The following is a 25,880-nucleotide window of genomic DNA, read 5'->3' as shown; positions in this document are numbered from 1 at the left end:
AATGTTACTACCTAAAAACTTGCCTTCTATCTTAAGACGTCATAAATTCTTCTGACAGCTCAGGTGACATCAAACTTCACATTTATTTCCCATAGTAAAAATTAATTCACACAAAAGCTATTCCCTGCCACTTTCCTATGACTGCAGTTGGAAGACTTATTGCAGTAACTCTAGACTGCCTCTTTCCTCAGATAGGGACACGCCAGCAATGAGCAATGGCACAAATATAGATGTGTCCCAGCTGTCCTTGAGTAGCACACTACTTGAGTGTCACCAGGACGAATGCCATCCACCGAGAAAAGGCTCTGATGGTTCTGTGTGATTCCTGGAGCCAGAGTACTTGGAACATTTATACAGACCCCCTCTAAAGCCAGAGCACACACTCAGTTTTTGAGCTGACAATAACAAACCCAGCAGAGTGCAGTCATTGACTCTAGACATGGTTTACAAGGCTGTAGTTCTAGGCACGTTACCTTGTGTTGCATGCACAAAATGTGCGTTCTTCACAAACAAATTAAAATGGATATACAGATGCATACAGTGGAACGGTTAAACTGAAATGTCCGTGTTGTTCTTTGCAAAAGTTTTATAACAAAATCTGCCTGTATATCAAATTACTGGAAATGTTGCTAGTGATTTGAGTTGGAATCGAGATTGGATTCTAGAAAAGATATCTAGGAAAACCTAAAAACCACCAGAATTTAGGGAAAAAAAATGCATGACGTGCACTTATACACCGCCCCCACTCTGTGTGTGTATGCTGGGCCTTTGGAAAGCTATTTATAGTGAAGCAAGAGGCTAATGGCCAAGCCAGGGGGAGGTTTCACAGAAACATAACCCTTCAGTCTGCTCAGCAGTGGAGCACCTGATAAAAAACAGGCATATATTACTGCTGAAGGTTGTGTTCACTGTGATTACTCGAGCTCTGTATACCCACTCAGACCCGCAGAACTTTCAGTTGTCCAGAATACAAGATGTTCTGCTTGTGAACTTGCTAGTGAGCTAACCTGGCTGGCAGGAGATGTTGAAGTGTGTTTGAGGACATTGCAGTGTACACTTCTCGAGCTCAAAGGACAGTGTGATGGGAAATGTCTGTTGCATCTTAACAGAGCTCTGCTTTTTCCTCCATTCCAATTACACTTGGTGTCATTTCCTCACATTTTTAGCAGTACAACTGTTGGCTGTTTCAGTAAGGAATTACAAGTTAATTACCCATGTAGTCATAATCTCATTACTGCTGATAGTTTTTCTATCATCTGCAAGATCAGAGCAGAAATGTTTTCACGTAAATGATGAAGCCTTTGCAGGAATGTTAACATTTATGCTGTCAGACAGATTTTATTAATTTTTCAGATGGGAGCTTATTTATGCTTCTTTGTTGTTAAACTACAATATCTCACAGGCTTTCATCTATTGAAAAATTAGTAGTGTCAGCTTTACTTCCAAAGACCAGAACACAATGTTTTGTTTACCGTAAATTAAATTCAGCCTTGATCACAAGCTCGGATGAGAGATACGTGCTATACAGAAAGCTGTGTCACTTCCCACTCTATTGTGAGGCCTGCAAGCCCTTCCATAGGGGCTAATTGGAGAAGGCCAACGTATGCATTCAGGTTGGATATTAGGAAAAATTTCGTCTCATGAGGAGCAGCGAGGCATTGGCACAGGCTGCCCAGGGAGGGGGTGGAGCCACCGGCCCTGGCGGTGTTCAAGAACAGGGTGGATGTGGCACTGAGGGGTGTGGTGGGGAAGGGTTTATGGTTGGACTGGGTGCTCTTTTCCAACCTTAGCTATTGTATGCCACCCCCCTCCTGAAGTCATTGAACTGCTGAGAAAGGATGGGATATTCAGAGGCCAGGTATTAGATGATGCCTAAAGAGCAATACTACGTGGAAGATGGCTCATTTCACACTCCTGTTTTTGGGGGCCATCTTTTGAGACTGGATTTAGACACAACTCCAAAGCTGCTATGCTGCACAGGAGAAGGGAGCCTCCGGGCGCCTCCATTTTGCATGGCAGGAAGGGAACATGGAGCTTTCTGGTGAAAAAGGGAACAACTCAGGAAAGGCAGGGAACGATGGCTGGTAGAGCTGCTGGCACACAGCTGCCTCCTCAGATCTGTGGCAGGAGCAGCTACAGCTAAGTCCCACAGTAGCACGGGAAGATGGCAGCACAGGGAGATGGCCGCAGCCTGAGGTGCACACCATGATTCTGCTCTGAGGGAAGGCAGCAGGGCCACCTCCTGCTCAGCTGACAGCCTGGTGCGCTCTGCCCGCTGCTTTTTACAAAAAATAGTGATTTTTTTTCTCTTTTGTTTTCCTTTCATTTTCCTTTTTTTTTTCTTTTTTTTTTTTTTTTTCTATTTTTGCCCCAGCCCCAGGCCTCCTCACACGCCTTCGCGCGCAGCCCCTCCTTCCCGCCCATCCCAGCGCAGTGTTTATTTCCGTATTACGGCGCGAGGACCGGCCGCCCCCGCCCCCGATCGGCTCCAGCCAATGGGATCGCGCGCTACTTCGCCCGGGCCCCGCCCCTCCGCAAGCTGCGCGCCGCTCCCTTAAGGCGGCCGAGTTTCGGTTCGCCTCGCTCGGCGGCCGCCGCCATCATGGAGCCGCAGCCGGACAGCCTGGAGGGGTGGGTGGCCGTGCGCGACAGCGCCTTCGTCGAGCCCCAGCCGCCGCCGCGCCTCCGCTTCCTGGTGGGCTGGAACGAAGTGGAGGGCGCCTTCGCCGTTACCTGCCACTGCCGGTCCGAGGCGGCGGAGCGGGCCCCGCAGAGCTGGGCCGGCCTCTTCTCGGCTCCGGCCCTGCGCGGCGTCCACCGGCAGCTGGCGGCCGTCTGCCCGCGCCTGGAGCCCGCCTTGCCCGTGCTGCCGCCCGCGCCGCCCGGCGCTTCGGGAGGCCTTTGGGCCGTGCTGTTCCCCGGCGGCGCGGCGCCGGACGAGGCCGAGGTGGCGGAGCTGTGCCGGCAGCTGGAGCGTTACCTGGGCTGGGCGCTGGAGCTGTGCGGCGGCCGCGTGCTGCTGGACGTCCTCTTCGCCGCTGACAGCCACCGCGACGACGAATACTTCGAAAGCCTCCACGAGTTCCGCGGGAAAGCCCTGCGCGGCCACCTGGCCCGGGCCAAGGAGGGCCTGCGGCGGGTACGCGCCCTCGGGCGGGGCTGGGACCGGGCTGTGCTGCTGCGGGCCGGCCGGGGGTCTGCACCTTGGGCAGCCCGGGCTGAGCGCCTGCTGCTGAGCGGTGGAACGCCGTTACTGCTTCAGAAGGATGCTCTGTAGAAAGGCAGCTGTAGTTTGCAGTGTGTTCTTGTACGGTGTTACTGTGTGTAATTGTGTAAAAGCAAGGATTTTATCCAGACAAGCCCAAACAGACAAGAAACCCACTCAAAAGCAAAAATCCCTCTGCCTGTCAAAAGCAAATTCTGATAAGTGATTTTCTTGTGAGAAAGTGAACTATTGTTTCTATGGGGGCAAGAGGAAAGGATAGTCTTTTACACTGCTCCAGGTGGACCTAGGAGTGATTGAGGGGCTTCAGATCTCAAGGGATTATCAGAAATGCTGGGATTCCTGCTGTTCTCCTGCCACAGAGTTTCCCTGGGGAGATTCCTCTGCAGCTGGGACCTTTGCTCCTGCTGTTAGACTCAGCTGGCAGGAGGAAGAATGATGATTTAATTCCAATGCTTCTCAGTTGCAACACAACCAAGCCAGCATTTCTAGATGATTTTTCTCGCTTTGCTCCTTCCCTCAAGGAGCCACAGATCAAGCAGTGTCTTTTCAGAGAGATCTGTCGTTCACAGCTGCCTTGCTGTGTCCTGCTGTGTAGGGTGCTCCATGGTCTCTGGCAGCTGCTGTCAAAGAGAAATCATGGAAGTTTTGATTTTAACCAGTAAACAAAAGCCATTAGGGGAAGCTTCTAGCTTTGTGTTTTGTCTGTGGAACAACTAAAGACATCAAAGGGGGACTGATGTGTCAGAAAGAGAGTAGCTCATTGCATGAGTTACAGGTTATAAAATCTTCTGTCATGAGGACTGTAATCTGAGTAAACTATTAGAAATTGTGCAAATGACAATGGGATTTAACTGCAGGCTGTATCAGGAGTAGAATTCTTATTTTTAAGTCTCAATCTGTTTTTTTTTTCTAACCTTGAAGTCAGAAATTTGGGGTCTAGACACTCATTTCTTATTAGTGCCTATATAGTGATTCTGGAAGAGATGCAAGAATTTAAGAATACCTTCCTTGCCCTTTCAGTATGCAGAATTTCCCTTACCACTTGTGTTTATAAAAAGCAGTGACCGAGTCACCTGCACACAACTGCTGGGGTTTCTGCTGTAGGAAGACCTGGGCCTGGGCAAGAGTCCTTGCAGTCTCCTAATGCAATACAGAGCAATCAGTGCCCATCAGCATGGTGTTAATAGTATTTCATGCTGGGGTGGCTGCTGGCTGCCTGGAGTGCTGGGAAGCTGTGCCTATTTCACCTGGTGATAAATAGCAGGTGCCTTCCACCACAGCCCATCAGCAGCCAACACACACAGATGTAAAGCAGCCAAGCCTGATTTACCTTTTATTCCACTAGGTTCTTCAGCAGCATAAAAGCGCTGACACAATGGTGGCTTTGATGAAGGTTTATGAGGAAGAAGATGAAGCTTATCAGGATTTGGTTACCATGGCAACACAGTTCTACCAGTACTTGCTGCAGCCCTTCCGAGACATGCGGGAACTGGCAACATTGTGCAAACTGGAAATCCTGGTAGGTTCTGTCTTTATGAAGTTTACAGGTGAGTGAGAATGAGGTATCACTTCATACTTCCTGGTTTTGCCTTCACCTGCTTTTCTTTTTTTTCTCCTGTGAAGCCATCAAATATGACTGAGAAGTGTAGAGTTGGGGCAGAACTGCTCTTGTAGGATCTGAATCTGTGGTATTGGTTTGAGTGAAACTGCAGCTCTACTCCACCAGTGTCTCCCTTCCTTCTGTTTTGAGGGCTTAATAGGAAAACATCCCCAAGCTCTGCCTGTCTGTTTATTTTCCACTGAGCTGCAATTGCAGACACCTAAGTAGCTTTCGTTTATGCCACCTTCAGTGGGATCAGTTTGTGACAATGAGAATGCCATTCTGCCCAGTGCTGATGCACCACATCAGCTCAGCTCTGGAAGTAAAACAAAAGGTAGAGAAGACCTGACTAAGGAGACATACATATATTGGTGCCATTCCTTTTAGGAGTACAAGCTCAAATTTGTCATTTTTTCATTTTTCTTATGCGTGAACCTTAAACTGGAAGCACACAGTGAAAGTTATGATGTCCCTGGGAAAGTGGGCTGTCCACTACTTGATTTTTCAAATTAGAGTGAGCTGTTAGTGTTCCAGACAGGAGCTGAACCATACTAAGTTTAGGTTAAGGAAGGTTTTTTAGGAGCTCTAAGTCTGAACTCTGAGGGTAAAATATGCAGTGTGCTGTATTAAAAAATGAAGATCTGGGAGGATGAAGCACAAAGTTTGCTACTGTATAATTCAGAAGGTTGTGCAGGCTCATTTGAAATGTGGATGCTTTTCAAAGAGAAAAAAAAATGAATACTAGTCCTGTACGTATGTATTCTCTGTGGTCTTGAAAAAATTCTCTTATGTTTCTTTTCTATATCTCTGTTTCTATGTGAAAGAACTGCCGAGCTGGAGAATCTGACAGGGTGATGTGCTGTCAACACGTGAGGGAAAAATAGAAGTGAACATAGCACATAGAAGAGGGTATTTGTGTCATTTTTAGTAACACTTAAAAGCACCTCATTGGTCGTTATTTTTAAGATCTTATTTCTTAACATATTTTTTAAAGCTAAACTGATCCAAAGTGAATGTTTCAAGGTCATGGTTAAGGTACAAAGGTTTTCAGTTAGCTCAGAATGAGGAATGATCATGCACAGGTGTGAGGAGTGGTTCACTTTGTGGCAGGAGAGAAGGCCATGCTTGCCACGTGCTGTGTCTTCCTAGGAATGTCTGTCAGTGTAGCACAGTGCAAGATGCACCACTGCTGTAACCAGCTGATAACTGAGAAATTGTCTCTTTGCAGAAATCTTTACAGTATGATAACCTGGGACCTAAAAGAGTAGCAGCTTTGCAAAAAGATGCTGAAGAATGGACTAAGCGAGCTGAGAGTGCTGTGTGCTCCATTCAGGATGTAACTGTGAAGTACTTCAAGGAAACTGTGAAGGCTCTGTCAGGTAATCAGAATGGTTTACACAAAAGGCTTTCTGAATCTTGATTTAGGATATTGAGAGCTCTTTTTAGTACCTTTGCTGCTCTCTCTTCAAACTCCAAAGTTAGGGTGAGTGTCCAGCTTAAGAAACATTTTATTCACCTAAGATTCACATGTTTTAACCAATTTGATTTACAGCTTGTATTTTGCTTGCACCCAAATATCGGATCACCGTGTAACTGCTAAGACATGTCAATAAAGTATTTTACTTATGTATAAAACAGTAAATTCAATCTTCTTTAATTTTAAAAGAGCTTCAGATATAGTTTAATAGCATCAGCATTTTTACTACTGCAGCTGTAATATAAATGCACTCAGATTATTGGTTTTCTCCATTTCTCATCTCTTATTGCAATATTGTAATCTGCAGCAATGCACAAGGAGATGGAACAAGACCAGGAAAGATTTGGTAAAGCCACCTGGGCTTCAGCTTTGCCACGTCTAGAAAACCTGAAATGTATGTTGGCTAAAGAGACCCTTCAGCATCTGAGGGCAAGAGAATTATGCCTGAAACAGAAGAGAGCTGCTATTCAGAAAAATGTAAGACTCTGCAAAGCCTCCTTTGCTGTCAGTGTTTTGTGAAAGGCTGATCAAAACCTGTCACCAGGGTCATGGGTAGACTTTCAATCTCTTTGTTTATGAAAAACTTGAGAGACCTCTTTCAGCAAAGCACCTGCATTCAGTGCTATGTATTGTACAGGGTTGCAGAGCTGACCTAAATCTGATGACACAACAAGCTGGTGTTTCTTCACGTTTTGGGGAAGATAAATCAATTTTTTAATTTAACAAACACAAAGCTTGAACTAGATGGTTTTCAGTGTGGTTTTAAGTTATGAGACAGTGCTGGTTTCCAGCTCTTAAAGGTGCTCCTGCACACATGGAGACACTTAAGAAAGGGTAAGATAAATGCCCGTACAAGTTTCAAGTATCATGTTAGTGTTTTTGTTATTAACCTTTAAAATTGTCGATTTTTGGCAGATAAGGAGCAGATATTACGTTCAGTGGACACTGCAAAATCAGAATATTTACTTAATATTCTGACCTATTTTGCTTCATGCTGTTTTACTGCTGCTAGGTGTATCTGACTTTTATTTTCCAAGAGCAGTGGTGTTATTTGTGCAGATCACAATGAAGTCTTTCCTGGTAGACTTAAGATCTTTAGACTACTGAGGCTGCTGCCTCCTTGGACTTCTCCAACCCGTTTCTAATATTCTGTTATTTCCATACCAAAGCACTTTAGCAGCTTCCGGACAGGCCAGGTTCTGCAGGTATCAACTTCATAGATTGAAGTATGCATGCATGCATGCTTGTTTCCTGTGTGTGTATTTTGTTATCAGTGCTTTTTATTTTCTGCTTGGGGCTGTACAGATGGAGAACCTCAATGAACAAGAAGAGAATGTAACTGTAGCAGAGGAGCTAGAAATACATTATTATGAAACCCAACTGGAATTATATAATGTACAGCTTGATGTATTGAAACATGAAGAAATGCTGCTTATTGTACAGTTGGACACTTTGAGGAGACAGATTAAAGGTAAGAATAAAGACATAATTAAGCATATATCTAGGACACAAGAGTGGTGACCTGCTCTTTATATTAAAAATAATAATAATAGCAAATACCTACTGCTCACATAGCTACAGGATATATGTATAGGAACTATGATATTGTGACCTACTGAAACATGTCCTGAAATTAATCACAAGTTTGTTACAATTTAACATGTAGAAATTGCAAAATACATCCTTTTGTATTTTGCAAAATACAAAAAAGTAATTATATCTAGATGCTACTTGAGTGCTGCTTATATTCCTGCTTAAAAGTTTGTTCATATATAAGATACCAAGCAAGGTATCTTTATTTTTATTTGTCCTTGATGAGTTCTGTTACCATGTATCCTGTGAAGTAAACATCGCTCCTGCTTGTTGCTTAATTAAGAGCTGGTAAATAATAAAGCAAGTGACTCGTTCAGAACAGCTGTCAGTTTTCCAGGAATACTCCAGTTAGTGAAGGTAGGAGTTAAAGCACAAAGAGACATTTGAGAGAGGAAGCTGAATAACAGCAAATGTTAACAGCATAAATCTGATCCTGCAAAACACCCCTGTGAGTAGCATGGCATGTTTGCGTAAAGCTTGAAAGGTCCAAGCTTAGCTCTGGAGCTTTACACTTTCTCATAACTAACTCGCTGCCCTCAGTGGCTTTTAAAATGTCATTAGTTCTTTAAATGTTTAAATAACTGTGGCAATTTTTGGGTTTTTAAAAAAATACCAAATGCCTTTTTAGAGAAACAGGATGAAGTTGTTTACTATGATACATGTGAAAATCCTGAGGAGCTCAAGGTCATTGAACAGACAATGGAACACCATTACGCTCACTTGTCAGAAATGACGGTGCTGAGGCAGAAGACTAAGCAGTTGGAGACAAAGCGTGGGACTGTCTGTGCGAGGAGAGCCTACCTCAGGAACAAAAAAGTAAATGCAGTCCTGGAGATGTGCAGTTTCTATAGCCAATGTCATGAGTGTTGAGTCGCGAGGGATGGACAGGAAACAAATAGGAAAGGTTTGGGTGGAGCGTAGAAAATGATGTGTGATTCTGTGCCTCCAGAACAGGAAGAGGGGCAATGTGGTTTTAAGCCAATTTTATGCTCTGCTGTGTGCTACAAGTAACTCTCAAGTGTATTGAGAGCACAGACTTACATGGGAGATGTAAGTCAAATAAACTTCATACAGAGCCCTGCTGTGGCCAGCCAGAGCTTTGCCCAGGCAGTCTTTTACAAAGCAGCTACAGCACAGAAGAAAACCTGGCCTGCTATGAAGGAAGCTGCAGTGACAGAGCAACCCACACAGTGATACCTTTGGAGGGAGAGGAAATTTAAATACTGCAGTTCTCTCTCCAGCCTCAGTTCTGTTCAGGGGCCAGTTTCTCTCTTTATTATTTGAAGCAGAACACTAGGAAGACACAGGTGAGATCACAGTTGACTCTCGTGAACATTCCCAGTGAGCTGGGCTTATTTTACACCTGCACAGTTTCACTAAAGCAGAGAGCAGAGCTCAAGCTAAGTTTGTCTGGCCTTCTACTCCTAGCTAGACTGGACAGAATGGGAATGACACTGAGGATGTTATGCGAATGATCATTGTCTCTTGCTTGCAACTGCTTCCTCTGCAGACACATTCTTTGCTTCTATTTTCATTTACTTAATTGGTGTCTACTGGTTACGTAATACTAAAACCAAATGCCAGATGATTTGCCTGCACAGTCATATGGATTTATTCCCCCCCTATAGATTGACAAATAGTGACTCCTGGAGAAAACACTGAAGCCTGCAGCTTCAGCTTTGTTACGCAAGGCGTCCTGGTAGGCGTTTATTGTGTTTCACCTACATTTGGTTCCCTGGCCTTTGCACATAGAATCTATGGCAAATAAAATGGACAGAGGGAAAGTAGTCTTGTATTTTTTTTTTCGCAGTGTGCTTCTAACTTCTTCTTTGCCTTCCTTCTTATGTCATACCACCCCTTGCCACAAGGTGAGGCTTGGGTAAAATTTCTTCAGAGCTTGTTGCTGCCTTTTTCTTGTTTTCTCCATTTCTTTTTTTTTTTTTTTTTTTTTTTTTTAACCTAAACATAGAACAGAAGCAACTTTTCGGATCTGGGTTATATTCCCTCTGTAGCATGAATAACTATCATTAGTAAGGATAAAAAGCAAATCTTCATGGCTAAAGCCAATTAGGAGTCCCATAGATCTCACCTTCATAGTGTCTCACATTTATCACTTGTTGAGCTTAGCCATCGTTCACAGTACAGCCATGCACTTGGCACTGGTCGTTGTTAGGTAACTTGTGCACAGGGAGTTAATGGCACATATGGCACACAGTGAGCATGAACTAACCAAGGATTGTATGAATTTTGTTGTTCTACCAGGATCAGTGTGAAGCAAGCCATCGGCAGAGACTCCGGCAAGCAGAAGAGTGGAAAAAACATTTCCAACAGCATCACAGCATACAAATAGTGAGTACTGAACAGCAGCCTTGAAGAATCAGGCAGCTGCTTGTTTTCACACGCCAATGCTCTCTCACTTGTGTTTTAATGCAGAAAAGAGACAAACAAAAAGAGGAAGAAAAAAAGAAAAAAGCTTGGATAAGCCAGGAACGTCAGAAAACGCTGGAGAGACTGAAGACATTCAGGGAGGTAAGTAGTGCGAGTTACTGTTGTCCTGTATGATATGAAAACATAACATCAGATATCTTGAGCATGGTCCAAATCTCAGACTACCATTTGGATAGCCTGAAATAGGGTTGTGTGTAATTGAGTAAAGAGAACACAGCCGGATAAGGAAATAGTTTCCAGGTGAGAGCCTGCTGCAAAGAACAGAAGAGGAAGTGGCTTTGAAAAAAAGACATTTATATTCCTTTAAATATGTTTGGTGTTGAATTTTCATCTTGAGAGGCTGAGTGGTACAGGTTTGTGCTTTTTAGTCTCTCTGAGGATGTTGGTTTGGCTAGTTCCATGGAGATGTGACCTTCTGTTTATGATTTGTTTTTCAGAAGTGTCCAGCTCACGTTGTTCTGAAAACATCTCATCCAGAGCCTCTCAGTCTCAGGTTGCCACGAAACACCACTCGGAAGGCTACAGTAGCTTGCCCTCCTCCTCTGTCAAGACCAAGACCAGCACCAGAGCAGCCAAAGAGCTTGCTGCTAGTAGAAGCACAAGTATCAGAAACTTCACACGAGAATACCCCAGCAGATATTCCTGTCCAAAGTTTTATTACTGCTGATGATTTGAAGCAAGAAAAGCACAGCGAGGAATTGGTCTCTCCATCCTTACCTCCTCCACCTCCTCCACCTGCTCCACCACTACCTCCTCCCTTACCCCTGCATTTAAAGACAAGACCAACAATAGAGGACAAGCCACTTCCCCTTAGCTCTCATGACCCTTTAGAAAGCCCTGCAATGCACAAGCAGGATGACTTGTCCAGGAGGTCTATAAATAATTGCATAGGTAAGTAGGCTCACACTGACGGATGTTTTTCTTTCTTCCTTTCTGGTATTCTTCACTTCTCCCTCTGGTACTCGACAGTAATAGAAATTCTCAGAAATTTAGTTTAAGAGACCAGCGTGCAGTAACACCATAACTCAGGATTCTAAATGAATAACCACGGTTGGTTGATCCGGTTTGATATGTTCCACAGGATCCTGACTTCCAGAGTGTATCACTTGGTGTTTCTGGGGAAATGCTGTCTAGTTGAACATCCAGGTTGATATTTTAAAACATCTGTACTTGTTGAAGATCCTGCTGGCTTAAGAGGTACAAAGGTGTCAGAAATTCTAGGTAGGGGGAATTTATTCATGTTGTTCATATTGGTGGTAAGCAACCTTTATTACCAGACTTATTTTTTCCACAATTCTACAACAGTTGAACAGAATGATTCATTTTGATAAGGATAAATCCCTGTCCAGTCAAAAGACTACTGTGGGTAGATATGTGGTTGTATTAAGGCTACACTTCAGTGTTTATGACGTGTGTACTATAGACCTAGCAGCTGGGCTGCTTGCATTTCTAAGGTATGCACAGCCTGTGTCCGCTTACAATTTGCTTGGTTTCTAAATAAAGGATTCTTGAGAGAATTCATGCAGAATCCAATCTGGATTTGAAAGGTGGATGGATAGCTTTGGCATATTTGCATTCCTAGGGCAAAAAATCTGCTCTGTTACCCCCTCTGCTTTGTTAGCAAGATCACGCAGGTGTAATTGAAGGCTGAACTCTGCAATTGAAGCATAGTCGTTTGAATGAGAATAGAGCTCAGCAGTCTCTCGAGGCTGCACTGGTTACATCCTGCTAACAGACTTATTTTTGTCTCTAGAGCAAGCAAGTATTTGGACTGAGTTGGGCAGATTGAACTAAGTTGGAAGGCAGCAATTTTTTCATTGCCATTTGTCACAGTAGAGCTCATGCTAAACTGAAGCAGGTCTTTATATAAAGATCATTCCTTTTCAGACTGTTCACAATACATTTAAGCAGCCTTTGTATCCTCTCAGTTAAGAGGCAGACCACAGGCAGAAACTCTGAGTAAAGTTAAGCATTTTGAGTTCTTCCAAGGTATGAGGAAGTACGAGCAGTTGGAAGGCTGAACATAGGCTAGCATGACAAACTACTGTGCATCCAGTGAATTAATGTGCTGACTTCAGACTAAGAAGACTGTGGGATTACTGTGCCACAGATACTCATAAAAGGCTTTGATTAGTAGCATGAGTTGTACACCAGAATATTCAGATTGCTGCTGGAACAGCCTCGCTAGTAGCTTTCTTACTAAGAAGCACTGCAAGACAACTTTGTGGGTCTCTGCTTGATCATCTTCTAGCATCTCTTGTCAGTCTCTGAAGATACCACAGGATTCAGCAGGATGTTGCATTTTCAATGCTCAAGCAGCTAACACTGTGTGTGGCAACGATCCTTGCTGTTGTGAGGTACAGGTGGTCCGGACCTGTGGCTGTAGGACTAGACTGCTGTCCAGGGGAATTGCTTTCCCATCTGACAGTCTAAGAATCCAACAAGAGGGCTACAACGCAAATTGCAGTGTGTAGCAATAGAGCCAGCAGGAGCTTTCTCACTGGGGTGTTCTTTATGGTCTGAAGTCCATAAACATAGCCTGAGATTTAAATCATGTTGTAAAATGGGAATTATTTTCTTCAAGTCTACACAGAAAAGAGCTGTCTGCTTGCCTGCTTAAGCTGTGATCTGGCTCCCACTGACTTCAGTGGTGTAGTTTCAAACCCTTCTTCTCGACTCTTTTCTTTTTTCTTTTGGCTGAGCAAAAATGCAATTGACAATCTCAGCAGGCATCTGAGCAAGCTAGGAGTGGTAGATTGTTTCTAATATGGAATACAAGAGATTTCTTGGTTCAGTAATTTTTTTTTTGAAAAGCCATAAAGTTATAATGAAAAAGAAGCATTCTCCTTCGTGTATAATTTCCTTGTTAGTGCTCAACCTTGTATAATGTTGAAGAGGCGTTGGTTTCTCAATTCAAGGTACAAAGGTTTAACTCTTCAGTGCCAGAGTATGGCACTGCAGAAGCTATTACAAGTCAGTACCAGAAGGGACTATTCTTCCTTCTGTCTCTAGCAGAGATGAAAGGAACCCTAAACGCACAAGTAGGATTCTGTACTTGTAACCATGCTTGTCTTCCTGCTTCTGTTAATGATAGACTTATCTGTTGCAGGTACGATGGATGAGGTGTTGGCTTCTCTAAAACGTGGTGAAGTTCATCTCCGCAAAGTGGAACAGCCAAATCCGTATGCCTCTGTGAAAGATAACATTCTCTCTGCCATAAGGCAAGGAGTTAAACTAAGAAAAGTGAATAGAGATACTGAGAAAGATGTCAGTAAAGACTCTACTAATGAGCTAGAAAGAAGCATTAAAGCAGTCATCCAGAGAATTAAGAAAGTGTCTGCTGATTCTGAAGAAGAGGAAAATAATGATCAGAATAATGGAGAATGGGACAACTAACCAATTTAGACTAACAGACTACTGACTGGAACAGTATTAGTCGTGTTTTTGCGTGTCATAGAAGAGTGCCTTTCAAAATGAAAGAACAGTGAGATTGTGTCTGTGCATGTGTTCTTAAAATGCACAAATGTTTGTAGAGTTAAAGGGTCCTGTTGATTTTCTACAGGAGCTACAGATTCTTATTTTTGCATGTAATGTCATGCTCCAACATCCACTTGCATTAACAGCTGTTTCTGGCTCAACGCTATATAGCTTTCACCACATCTGCAGACAGCTAAAATACTGGATATACTGGATGGAAACACACATTATATTTAGGTTGTTACTCCACAGCACTGCTATCGCAAAAATGAAGTGAAAAATGGAGTGAAAAATGAAATCAAAGTGTATTTCGTTACATGGTGACAAAAGCAGTCTAGCAAACTAGGCATAATTTGGTACTTCATCTTCCTGCTTCTATTGTCTAGAAATTTCTCAGACATTTTGCTTGTCTAATACAGTCTGCTCTCAGATAACTGCACTGGATACTTCTCTTACCATTATGTCGTAAGGTGTGCACTTAGGAAAGTCAGACAATGCTGACTGAAAAAGACTGCCATCAGGTTTGAGATAATCACTACTGGTAATTACTGAAAAGCTTACTTTTTAGTGGGAAGCTCGGAGTGTTTCTAGATAAAAAGCGTTTTTCCTGTATCTACAGTTTCACAGAAGTGAGGGCAGAGAGGAAAGCCGAAATGCTGTATAGTGTATTTTCTTGAATATAGCTCTGTCTTACAGCGCTGCATTTCCCCAATGGCAACACCAGTATGTGTTCATAGCTCCTCTTATGAGTTTAAATTATCTGGTTACACAGTAGTTACTTGCATTGTGCCTCGACCAGCCTCCTTAACAACTCAATTGCATTACATTTAAAGGCTGTATCTATTTTGGATGGATGGTGAAAAAAATGATTCAGAATTTATTCTGGAATTTACACTGACTATTAATAAAAACAGATCCAAACAGCTGAAGTGGATTCTGGGTTCTCTCATTTTAGGATTCTGCTTTGCTATAAGCTTTACTCACAGTCCTCTGGTTTTGAGAGCGTCAACCATGCAGCAATTCACAATAAGGATATATGTAAATCCATGTATTTTTTTCAAATATTTGTGAAATATGTAGATCAATAACAAATTTGCAAATACTTTGTTTTACTGTAGAAAAAGTAGATCTATTTAATCTGTAAATCCACAAGAGCTGATGGATGGAACAACTCAAGAATCTGGACTAGGGGCTGGCTCTGGGGTGAGCAGCTCTGTAGGGTGCTGGATTGGTGCTGAGCTCTGAAGTTCTTTGCATTGCCATTAAAGCACCCCTTTCTTGGGCCAGTGAAGGAACATAAATGCAGCTCTCTGGCTTTAAAGGGTTCAGAGCACTAGGAGGTTGCTGTGTAGCCCAGTGGTGAGGGCCCAGTTCCTGCTAACCCCTATTGCTGTGCCTTATGAACTTTTAACGAGATGTAGGCAGGCCAGGCAGCTGCTCGCAGTATTTTTAGGAAGACTTAGCATAAATGTATTCGAAGACTGCTTGGGCTGACAGGGAGAGCTGTGCTCTGACAGCCCACCCTTTGATCGCAGCAGGATTGCAGCACCCAGCACACGCAAGCCCGCAGCATTGGCTGGGGATGGCAGCACAGAGATGGATTTGTCAGCAGTTCTGTCACTGCACTGCTTCTCAGGATGGATGAGGCTCCTCTGTCATCAAGCCACGGCACACACATGGCTGATTCACAGCTGAGGCTGTATCCTGTGTGCCCCTGCAGCCCTGCCTGGCCTGAGGGCATGAGCAATGCCTGCCAGCAGGCTGCAGTGTCACTTCTGCATCCCATAAATGAACAGTTCAAGGCTTCATCCCCTGATGGATGGCTCTGATATGGCATGGATGTTGAACTCCGTTTCATTTCTCATCATTGCAAACAGAACAAGAGTGCTCCCCAGCCACACCATGACTGCATGCTGCAGATCCATGCTTTTCTCTGCCGCTTTGTTAAAGCCAAGAAAGAAAAAAGCAACACTGAGTTACTGTTTCTACCAAAAATCAAGACCTAACCTGGTCTTTACAGGGTTCATACAGGGCTCCTCTGCTTTGCTCTCATGAGATGTGGGTGCCCCATCACTGGAGGTGTTCAAGGCCAGGCTGGATGGGCAGCCTGAGGGCAGCCAGACCACAGCAGGGCTTGGGTGAGCATTAAGGCCCCCACCAACCCAAGCCATTCTGTGATTCTGTGACTATGACTCACTCACTGTCTGCTGCCCTGCCAGCCCCACCTGGGTGAAGATTGTAATCCCATCACTGGGAACACGATTGGTCTCCCACTGGCCCTTGTGCCCCAGAATCCCCTTGGCCCACTTCCACTCCTTCCTTTTATACCTTAAAATAAGAAGATGCAAGTCTATGCCAGGACACGTGGAGCAAGAGGAACAAAGCTGATGTGTGTGAAGGCATTCATTACGACTAATAAAAAGATGCAAAATGCTGCTTCTTTCAGTGCTTTTCAGAGAAGAGGTGGGTAGATAAATGTGCACTCTTTCTGAGGAAAATGAGATTTGAGGTTACGCATACTTCCAGTTGAAAAGCATCTTTAATTCCAAAACTTCCTGTTTTCATCAGAGAGAACAGCTGTGCACTGTGTCATAGTAACATGATATTGTAGGAAAGAGGGACGCATCATTTCAATTAAATCCACAATGATGATAAAAAGTGAATGACAGTGAAGGTATCTTTTAAGAAATGCTGCCGCAGGGCCTGGCATTGGAAGCAGCTCCCAACAATCCATAAGCAAATCCTTGGGGACAGCACACACTGGAAACTGCTCCAGAACATAGTGGGTTTTTCTTTTTTTTTTTTTCTCCCTAGTAGAAAAGCATGCAATTTTCATTCTCAGCATGTCACAGTAAGCTGAAAGCGAGAAGCAGCAGAATTAAATCTGCTCAGGTAGCAGTGACATTAACAGCTCAGCTACTTGTGAAAACGCTGCATAAAACAAGCTGTCTATAGCAAGCCATTGCTCCAGGAGCAAGAAGGAGCTGCTAACTGCACCGAAAACATACTAAACCAAAATCTACTCTTGCTCATTTTCACAAGAAGCCCCCTTCTGCCCCAGCTCCTAGCCGTTCTTGGGCTCCCTCAGGTCTCAAATCCTCCAGGTCTGTCTGCTGGACCCTGTCCAGTTTTCTGCCCTTGACCAATGGCAATGGCACCTCCAAAGGATCAGGACTTGTTCAGCAGGGAGAAGAGGACACAGCCAGGAGCAGAGGAGAGGGCAGGTGGCTGCAAGTGGGCGAATGGGAGGGAGGAAGAATCCATAGCCAAATACCAAGCTGCCAACGGCCAGAGGATGAGGAGTCTGGGGAAATGCTATGACATAGGCTTCACTTCTGTGGCAAACAGCTCACCAGAGTGAAACCAGGGGAACTACAATGGGTAGCACAGACCTCTCCTATACCCTTGCTGCTGGCAGGATGCATCTGGGGAAAGGTGCACAGCATCCTACTGGGATACTGGTCCTATGCGAGTTCATTGCACTTAGTCACTCTTAGTGCCATAAAATCTTCCGCAATACCCTTCTGTTCCAAGGCAACAGTCCTTTGTCTTGCTCTGAACACCATCCTATAGATGGAAGCATGGGGTACCTGAAGCCAGCAGCCATTCCCACTCCCCTCCCAGCCCCCAGCCACTGCCCACAGAGATGGGTTTGAATCCTGGTGCCAGCAGCAAGGTCCTGGCTCCACAAGAGTGGGCAGCACAGGCACTGGGGTGACAACACGGATCTGTGCTGCTCTTACAAAGACGCCAGAGTTGATACTCATCAGCAAGTGAGTCACTGCCCGTCCCACAGTCTCTTCCTGCTCAGCAGTGGTGACGGCAAAAAGAGATCCCGCACCCACGCATCCACTGTGCTGCGTGGAGCCTGCTGCCATCCCTTCTCCAGAGCCAGTCAGCTACTTCAGAACAAGGGCACTGAGAAGTGCTTACGGACACTGAGCGTACAGAGGGGCAAAGGAGAAGCATGTTCTGCCTCAACTCATGCCTCCCCTGCCCACCTTGCCTGTGAAGGAGCACTTCCTGTGTGGGGCATTTGGGACAGCATCCCACAGTCCCTAGCAAACACAGCAGCACTCCAACACCCCATAATGCTTGCCCTTGCATGCATTTATCACACGCAGAAATGAGGACTTGTACATCATTAATAGCCTATCGGTGCCTTGAGGTTTCTTTCTGAAAGAGGAGCTACACAGCTGACAGTATCCCTGAATGACCAATGACAAATCCATAGCAGCAGCTCTCTCTGCTGCAGAAAAACGCTGCCTGGGTCTGCCCAAGGACCTTAACACATCAGAGAGCTGGCCCCTAAACACCAGCTACCCTAGGTGGGACACGAAGCAGAAAGCTAAGGCTGTGCATCCTTAGGGACACAGGACCCTGTTCGTTTTTCATCCAAACCAATAAAGCATACAAACTCTCAGTTTAATGAAGGAGAGCTGGGCTGCTGTGCAATGCGTCACTACTTCTGCTTCCTGCTTTTTAAGCGGCATTTGTGTGTGTCTCTCAGCGCTGTCCTAAAGCTGTTTCCCTCCCACAGCAATGACTGTGCTGATGGCCAGGGGACCTCTGCAGTGAGAGGACAGAGTGAATCACTGCACTTTCCCAGCTTTCAGAGCCAGGGATTATCTCTACAAATGCACCCATCACAGCTTTATGCAAGTAAAGTTTGAATGACATGAAAAATTACCTGGGTCCTTTCTTCAAGAGTCTCCAGGATCCCATTTGGCATCACTCATCTCTAGGTTAATGAACGGTGCAAACTTGCATCTCCTGTAAATGGAAAGCCCTGGCTAATGGCAGCAGTGAAACAAATGACAAAAGCCTGAAAGTGGATAGCTTTGAAAACTGATACCATTCAGTATGACACAGTAATGCAAAAAGGTTGCCCGTCCTGGTGTTATTTATAATTCCCTGTATGCCTGGATTCCCTCCAGCCAGCATACATTACACTCAATCCAGGGCATATGCAACAAATCATACCCAATTATGGAAACTCAGGAGACAAGCTCTCTCTTGATTACTGCTACAGATTTCTTTTCCTTAGACCACCAGTCCTAACGAGGCAAACAGACAATACAGGAAAAGAAAAAAAAAGCTCCAATCAATGCCCATCATGTACCAATGGATGTATCTGCTCATAGATCTGAATGCAAACCACCAACAAGAATCGTTCCTCGGGTATTTATGCCCTCAGGCAGCCCGTGGCACCCGGCCTGGCTGGGATATCAACAGGGTGCTCAGCACACTGCCTCCTACTGCATCTCTGAAAATCCAGCCCTGCCATCAGTTACATGAGGCACGGTGAGTCCATCTCACCCAGCACACTGCTGCTTCATGGGACTCCAACTGCTCGGATGGTGTTTTTTTCTCCAAGTCAGGGCTTAAACTTTTCCTGGATTGCTGATACAAGGACAATACCAAAAGGAGCACATATTACAAAGTCATTCATCTGTTCATGTGTCAAATATTACACTGAAATTTCATCTCACCTTCACTTGTATTTTCGCCAGAAATCCCAAGGCAGCATATCACAGCTCGCTATCACACAGCCTGGCAAAAAGCTGTTTAATGAATAATTTGAGAAGTACAAACCTTGTTTTGGAGGCTCTCCAAGCTTCCTGATAGGAATCCAATCAAAAGTGACAATGAAGGCATTATCGGCATGCGACAGCTGATTTCCCTGACACCTCAGCTCACTGACCTGGCTGCTTCTGCTGGGTATGTTCGTCACCCGGGTGCCAGGCAGCCGGCAAGGAGCAGTGCTTCCCACAACTGCTACAGTGCACATGAGCCACTTTCACATCTCCTGGTTACTCAGGGGCTGCCCCAGATTACTGAGCTATTTGGCAGAGCTATGGATGGCTCCTGATCGAAGAGCTCTGGAGAAAGGTCAGGAGAGGCTGCTCTTCCCGCTCACCCCAGTGCTGACATTTGCAGCCACGTAACCCAGAGTAACAAAGGCACAACAAGCCCCATCCATTTAGCAATCTTCAAACCTTATAAATCCCTTGGGGGAGGCCTGGGTTAATGCCAAGACAGCAAACACTGTTTCTGTGTGATGAACACAAGGATGCTGAAAGCATCTTTATGTGCAATCTGTAGCAGCAGCACAGTGCTATCCCCACTCAGGGATGGGCTGCGGAACACAGATGTTTCACCTTGGGAAACTGCCTCTGCTGGGAGAGTGCTGCTAACCTCAGGATCTTAATGGAGAACAGCAGAGGCTTACGCCTGGGTCCCATTTATCCCTCCAAAGAACATCCCTCAAAAGAAAAGAGCAGTTCCAGTTGCCACCAAGGCTGCTCCACCAGGTACAGGACTCCATGAGGTTTTTGGTCCTGAGCATCCCCCAGCAGGACGACACAGAGCCTCCTTCCAGTGAGAGGTCTTACCCAGAGTGCAGTAAGTCCCAAATTTCATACCACAATATATCTAGAAATGACTTCTCCAGTACAGCACTTATCTCTCTGCCCAGCCCTGCACCCCCCTCTAGCTGTTCTAACAGTAGAGCAGAACAAAAGGTTTCTAAGCTCTACCTCATGGAAATAAGGTTTTAGAGTATGTATCTAATGCACTACAGCATACAGATAGATCTAAATCACATTTCTTACTGAGTGACAGCATTACCTCGAGTCCAGCTTTGCAACCACGTGATACACTGCAGGGAAACACTATCCATTTGCTGAAGTCAATGAAGACAGTGAGACAAGAGATTTTACTTAAACTATATATTTTTACGTAAAACAACTTTATGTTACAATAAAATCAGATAAAAATCACAAAGTTGTATAAGTTCATAAAGCAAAAAATCAATTTTTTCTTTTATATATATATATATATATATAAAACCCAGCATTTACTGCTACTAGGAGTCTAAATGTTAACACTGACTATGGCCAATTTGAAAAAAAAATATATATATATATATTTTCACAGCAGACAAAATGACGAGGTAAGAGATGTTATTACAATGATCCAACTGTAGTAAACACTCCAGTTTCTATTAACTCATGTACTAAATATAACAAAACCAAATAAAAATATACATTTAGAGCACTGCAGTGTTTTCCCACAGTTGTGTATCAACAAATTCTCATTCACTAAACTTCACTTGAAACAGTTAAAACAGGGAGCATGGATATCTTCAGTACTAAAGTCTCATAATAATCTAAATATTTTGGTATCGCAGATCACACTAAGAACTTTCAATGACAAAGGGATATATTTCTGTTAAAAACAATGTGCTTTGTTCACCATTCATGATGAGTTTTACAGAATATTATGCTCGTGATCACTATCAGGCCAGGGAAGGAAAACAACAAAATGCTGCAAAACACTCCTACTGAGCACAGCTCCCTTTCACATGCCCGGGTTGGGCAGCACACTGCAAATGGAGAAGCTTAGCTCACAAATCCTGCTTTATTGGTCTTTTTTTAGCTAGTATATGGCTAAAATAATTATTGCTGACCAGTGTTAAAAACAAACAAACAAACACGTAAACCCCCAAATACCACACAAAAAATACACTAGTGGATTGATTTTTCTCATGTGCCTTTCTTGTCTGTGCCGTTATTAGGTAACTGAATGACCAGAAAGGAAAGAGCTATCTACTTCAAAACACACGTAGAAAAAAAAGAAACCTGGAGGCATAGGCACCTTCATTTGAAGACGGTGTATTTAGACTGTCTTATAAAATAAAAAGAGAAGCGCTAACAGAGCACAGCACAAAGTCAGACTGCGAGATGCCCCACTCTGCTTTCTGCCTGCAGAACCCAATGGGAAGTATGGCTGTCACTCTGTTGGCAGTCTCCTGAATGTGGGTTTCACTTCAGGTATATTGGTTAACACAGAGACCAGTACTTCAGACATGCAAACTTCATGTAACGGTCAATTTATCTCCTAGAGGTCAGCATGAACGCTGCCGAGCTCTCAGGCCTGCACGTGCCCATGGGACTTCAGCTTGGAGCTGCTTCTGGGTTAAGCGCCTTGTGCCTACGTACTGCTGTGCTTAACACAAAGGTGAGTGAACTCATGGGGTCAGACATAACCCCAGGGCAGCTCTATGCCTTGCAGCCACCCAACTGTGCCAAAGAGCCTCATCACTCCCCCATGTTCTGACACAAGCTGCCTGGCTCTTGGGCAACTCAGCTGTGCATGGATATTCACTTCTCGCCCCTCCCTCCATCTTTGATATGCTGAAGACTTTTGGATACCAACAGATTTCAGGAGCCAAGAACTGCCCGTGCTAAGGCCATCTCAGACCTCTGGTGCTCCATCAGTGCGGGGCTGAGCATAGGGCACATCCTGCACTGAAGCTTCCGCCACAACAATCACCAAAATCAGACGCACCTCCCTAAATCCTGTTTAAACCTCTTCCCTTTGGAATCAGCATCTAGAATACACTGAGACATGCAGCCCTTCACTCTGACAGCAGTGTTATTTTCTTAATCCAGAGGCTCAGGAAGACAACGCTGTACTTGCGAGAAGCCACCGAAGCTTTGATGGGTTTAGTTTGTAAAGCCTAACAAGGCGCGTTGGGCTGCAGCAGTGTGGGGACAATCCTCTGGGGGCTGGGATGCAGCCAAAGATGACCAGAAATGAACAAGACAGCCATGGGGAGAAAGTGAACCTTGGGGAAAAAAAATGAAATGGGGCAACAGAGAAGTGCCACAGCACAGAGACATTTGTGCCTGGCTGGGACAGGGACACAGTGCTCTAAAAGTAATGACAGGATGCCATGGATGGCAGAAGCCCTCCCACTTCACTCAGTCCATTGATCTGCCTTTAAAAAAAAAAAAAAAAAAAAAAAAGCCTACATCCCTCACATAAAGATAAAATCAGATGTTTGTCTGTAAAAAAAAAAAATAATAAAAAAAATAAAAAGGCACTGCCTGAGTAGCATGGCCCAGGCACACCGAGCGTAAAACCATTTTTAAAGAAGAGTATTTTGAATGCTGGGTATAGAAAGTGAGAGGTGGCACTGAATTCCTTACAAAAGTAAGTTCCTCTTGCACTTAGCTCACTTCATAAAGGAAATGCCTATTAGACATGGACAAAGGAACACTGGCAAATGCTAATTTTGTTGAAAATACACTTTCTGGGAAAATGCCACTACTTGTGAAAAATCAGTAAATTAGGCTTCAGCCAAATAGGAAAAAAAGGAAAAGGTTAAACTGTGTTATTTTGGTTTGTGAAACAAGGTTTTAAGTTTCTCATTTTGAACTCATTCTAACGGTCATCTTCCAATATGTTAACTAACATGCCAGAGAAACATTCCATTCCCCTTGACAACAATTATCTCAAGTCATTTTTCTGCCTCTGACCACTTCTACTGGATCTGTTCAGCTTACTTTGGCCACTGCACCAAGAGAAAAACCAAGACTACCAGCAGCTCTAACACTGTGTCAGAAGAGTATCTCTCTGGCGAGCATGGAAGACAGACAGACGCTCTCAATAAAGAATGTCAGGGCAGATTTCTGTTCCCAGAGCCCCAGCTTTCCAGGTGCTACCGGGGCAGGGCATGGCTGAGGGGCAGCAGTGGCACTTGGAGCCGGGCAGAAGGCCTTTGCAAACATGCAGCCACACAGCTGAGGTAGGAGACATCCTGCCATGCACCACTCTGAGGGCGAAACCTGTGTGTGGAGAGTGAGACCATGGGTGCTCAAGGCGAGATACAGCCTCATGTACAATGGATATAGAGCTGACATTCCTCATCACCAGCCATACGGGTCTACATGGCTCTGAGCTCTAATAATAAATAAAATCAAGCTTTGGGATCTGCGACAGATCTGACTAAAGCTGGAAAAAGCCTGGATTAATCTCAATAGTATCATTTATTTGCAGTCTTTTGTACTCCTTTGACTGTATTTTATATTAAAACCAGAGTAAGAAGCCCTAAGATCACATAACAGACAAAAGGAAGCAGGAGATGGAGCAGGGTCCTTAGTGCAGAATGATGAGCACTGCAACCAGGAGCCCTGACTGCCTGCATTGCTCCCCCACACATGGAGCTCTGCAGCAGTATGGGGGGAAGAGGAGAAGCAGGACAAGCTGCCTGTTTCATGATCATGGACTTGCTATCAAACAGAAAGACTAAAAATGGAGATTGCTTGCTCACCACCACACACAGTTTCTGACGTCATTCTCAATTTTGAGAAGTCTGTCCTAACCCCACATTATGCAACTGTTGAATATTCTAGGCTGGCAAAGTTCAATTTTCACACGCCTACATGCTATGTACCTGATTTTTATTTTTATTTTTAAATTTCAACAGCCTACAGCATTTATTTTTTTTTTTAAGACTTAAATGGTCATAGTAACTATAAAAGGTCCCAGCTTCACGTGTCATTTAAAAGGATTAAAAGAGTACAAAACGTCCAGTCTGAACAATAGGCAATAATGGTAACACAATGGATGAAATGAAAACTCCTAGGACAATGGCAGACAAAACCCATCTCCAGCATGTGGATTATAGAGCCATGTGCAAAAATAATTCAACGCGTATTTCATCTATAACCCACATCTTCTAAAGGTCACTTTTATAATAGAAACACGCCAAGAAAGAAAAAATCCCTAAGAAATAATATGCAAACATTATAGTGTGGCTACTGAATCAGTCACTTCTGGAATGCACTCACCTGGTGCTTCACCAAACTTCCACCCAATAGAAGCAAATATAATATCCATAATCACAAGTTCTTTCCTGAATGAATTCAGATGCAGTGTAAACAGAATCTCAAACCAGGATACGGACAAAGAAATTAAAGAAGCTGACAGCATTCCTAGGGATAAAAGCAAAATGTGGGCTCCTCTCTGGTCCTTCTCACATCAGTCGGTGACGCAGCGATGTCCTCGCTGCCGTCCGGTGTGAGTCTCCATTTCTCAAAACGTATTTAGAGCTGCTGAATAAACAAAGACTACATTTTCTGCCTTAGAGATTGGGTTGAGGCTTTTCTTTTTTTGTCAGTCTAACTTGGTGACTAACTCCCACCCGCCTGTCCCCTGAGGGAGGAACACAGGAATCATAGGAAAGAAAGGGGTTTTGGTTTCATGCAGTCATTACCTGCAAGTCTTCTGGGCAGGAAGCTGCTTCCTATGACCTCCTGATGCTTTTCTGATCACGCCCGCTGTGCCCCTGCTGTGGCAGCCGAGCAGCAGTGATAGAGGTGCACAGAGATGCACGTGCACTGTGTACAAAGCAGCAGTATGTCCCCTCCTAAAATTAATATCTGGTCCCAAGACTCAGTGTGCACTTTTCAGAGGCACACACAGTGACTGAACAGCAAGGGTTCAAAACTGAGATGATGGTTCAAAGAGAAATGCCATGCCAAGCAAGAGGAGCTGTCCTCACCTATAGGTAATGAGTGACTTGAAGTGTAAGAGCTGAAATTCATTTCTACACTGTTGTCTTGGCGCTGCCTTGGACCCAAGCAAGCACATGCAGCCTGAATTGAAGGTTATATGAAATCCTCTAGATTTTACTCTCTGAATCAGGCCTGATCGATGTGGTCCCTAAAGATACTGGCATGCACGTCAAGTGATTCACTTGACTGCAGCTCATCACGGGCACATTTTACCAGGCTGATTTACAGACTGCAGGAGCTCCATCTAATCTCTCTGCTTGGCCAAGGAATAAAAGGATACGTTGCTAGGGGTGCTGATAGTTTGGAAAAAAAAAAGACTTGTTTTCTGTTTCTATGGTTGCAACAGCCCTTAAGAAAGATATAAATTTCCCTGCAACAACTAACTGCATATTCATTTTAAGGTAGATCTAGTTCCAGATTCCTGAGACAGAACCCTCTACCTGTTCCCAACCCCACAAAGCCGGAGCAGCAGCACAGAAAGTTTCTAACCTCAAAAGAATTCAGCAAGCAGCACGATTGGTTTGGAAAACAAATAAACAAAAACCCAAAATAACCCACAGCAAATTTTCAGCCTCTATGTACAAAAACAATGCAAACAGGTGGAACATTCTAGTTATATTTTGTAAAACACATGGATTGGGGTCAACAAAACATCAAACATCCAGACCCTAGATTACAAAAATCTATTGCCAT

The 25,880-nt window shown here is 44.2% G+C and overlaps 1 protein-coding gene across 1 annotated transcript; it reads left to right on the top strand.

The window, feature by feature from the left end:
• Window positions 1-2,602: 2,602 nt before the first annotated feature.
• WHAMM (WASP homolog associated with actin, golgi membranes and microtubules) lies at window positions 2,603-13,740 on the top strand (the record flags this gene model as incomplete). The annotated part of the gene is made up of 10 exons (XM_079541111.1): window positions 2,603-3,139; window positions 4,572-4,745; window positions 6,055-6,205; window positions 6,611-6,780; window positions 7,609-7,774; window positions 8,525-8,712; window positions 10,159-10,245; window positions 10,330-10,425; window positions 10,782-11,235; window positions 13,454-13,740. The coding sequence occupies 10 exons, from the start codon at window positions 2,603-2,605 to the stop codon at window positions 13,738-13,740; spliced, it is 2,310 nt and encodes a 769-aa protein (XP_079397237.1).
• Between the last annotated feature and the right edge of the window lie 12,140 nt (window positions 13,741-25,880).

Source organism: Tetrao urogallus (assembly GCF_951394365.1).
Source record: "Tetrao urogallus genome assembly, chromosome: 11".
Lineage (NCBI taxonomy): Eukaryota > Metazoa > Chordata > Aves > Galliformes > Phasianidae > Tetrao > Tetrao urogallus.
Note: the sequence above shows the minus strand (reverse complement) of the source record. Positions and strands in the feature narration are given on the sequence as shown.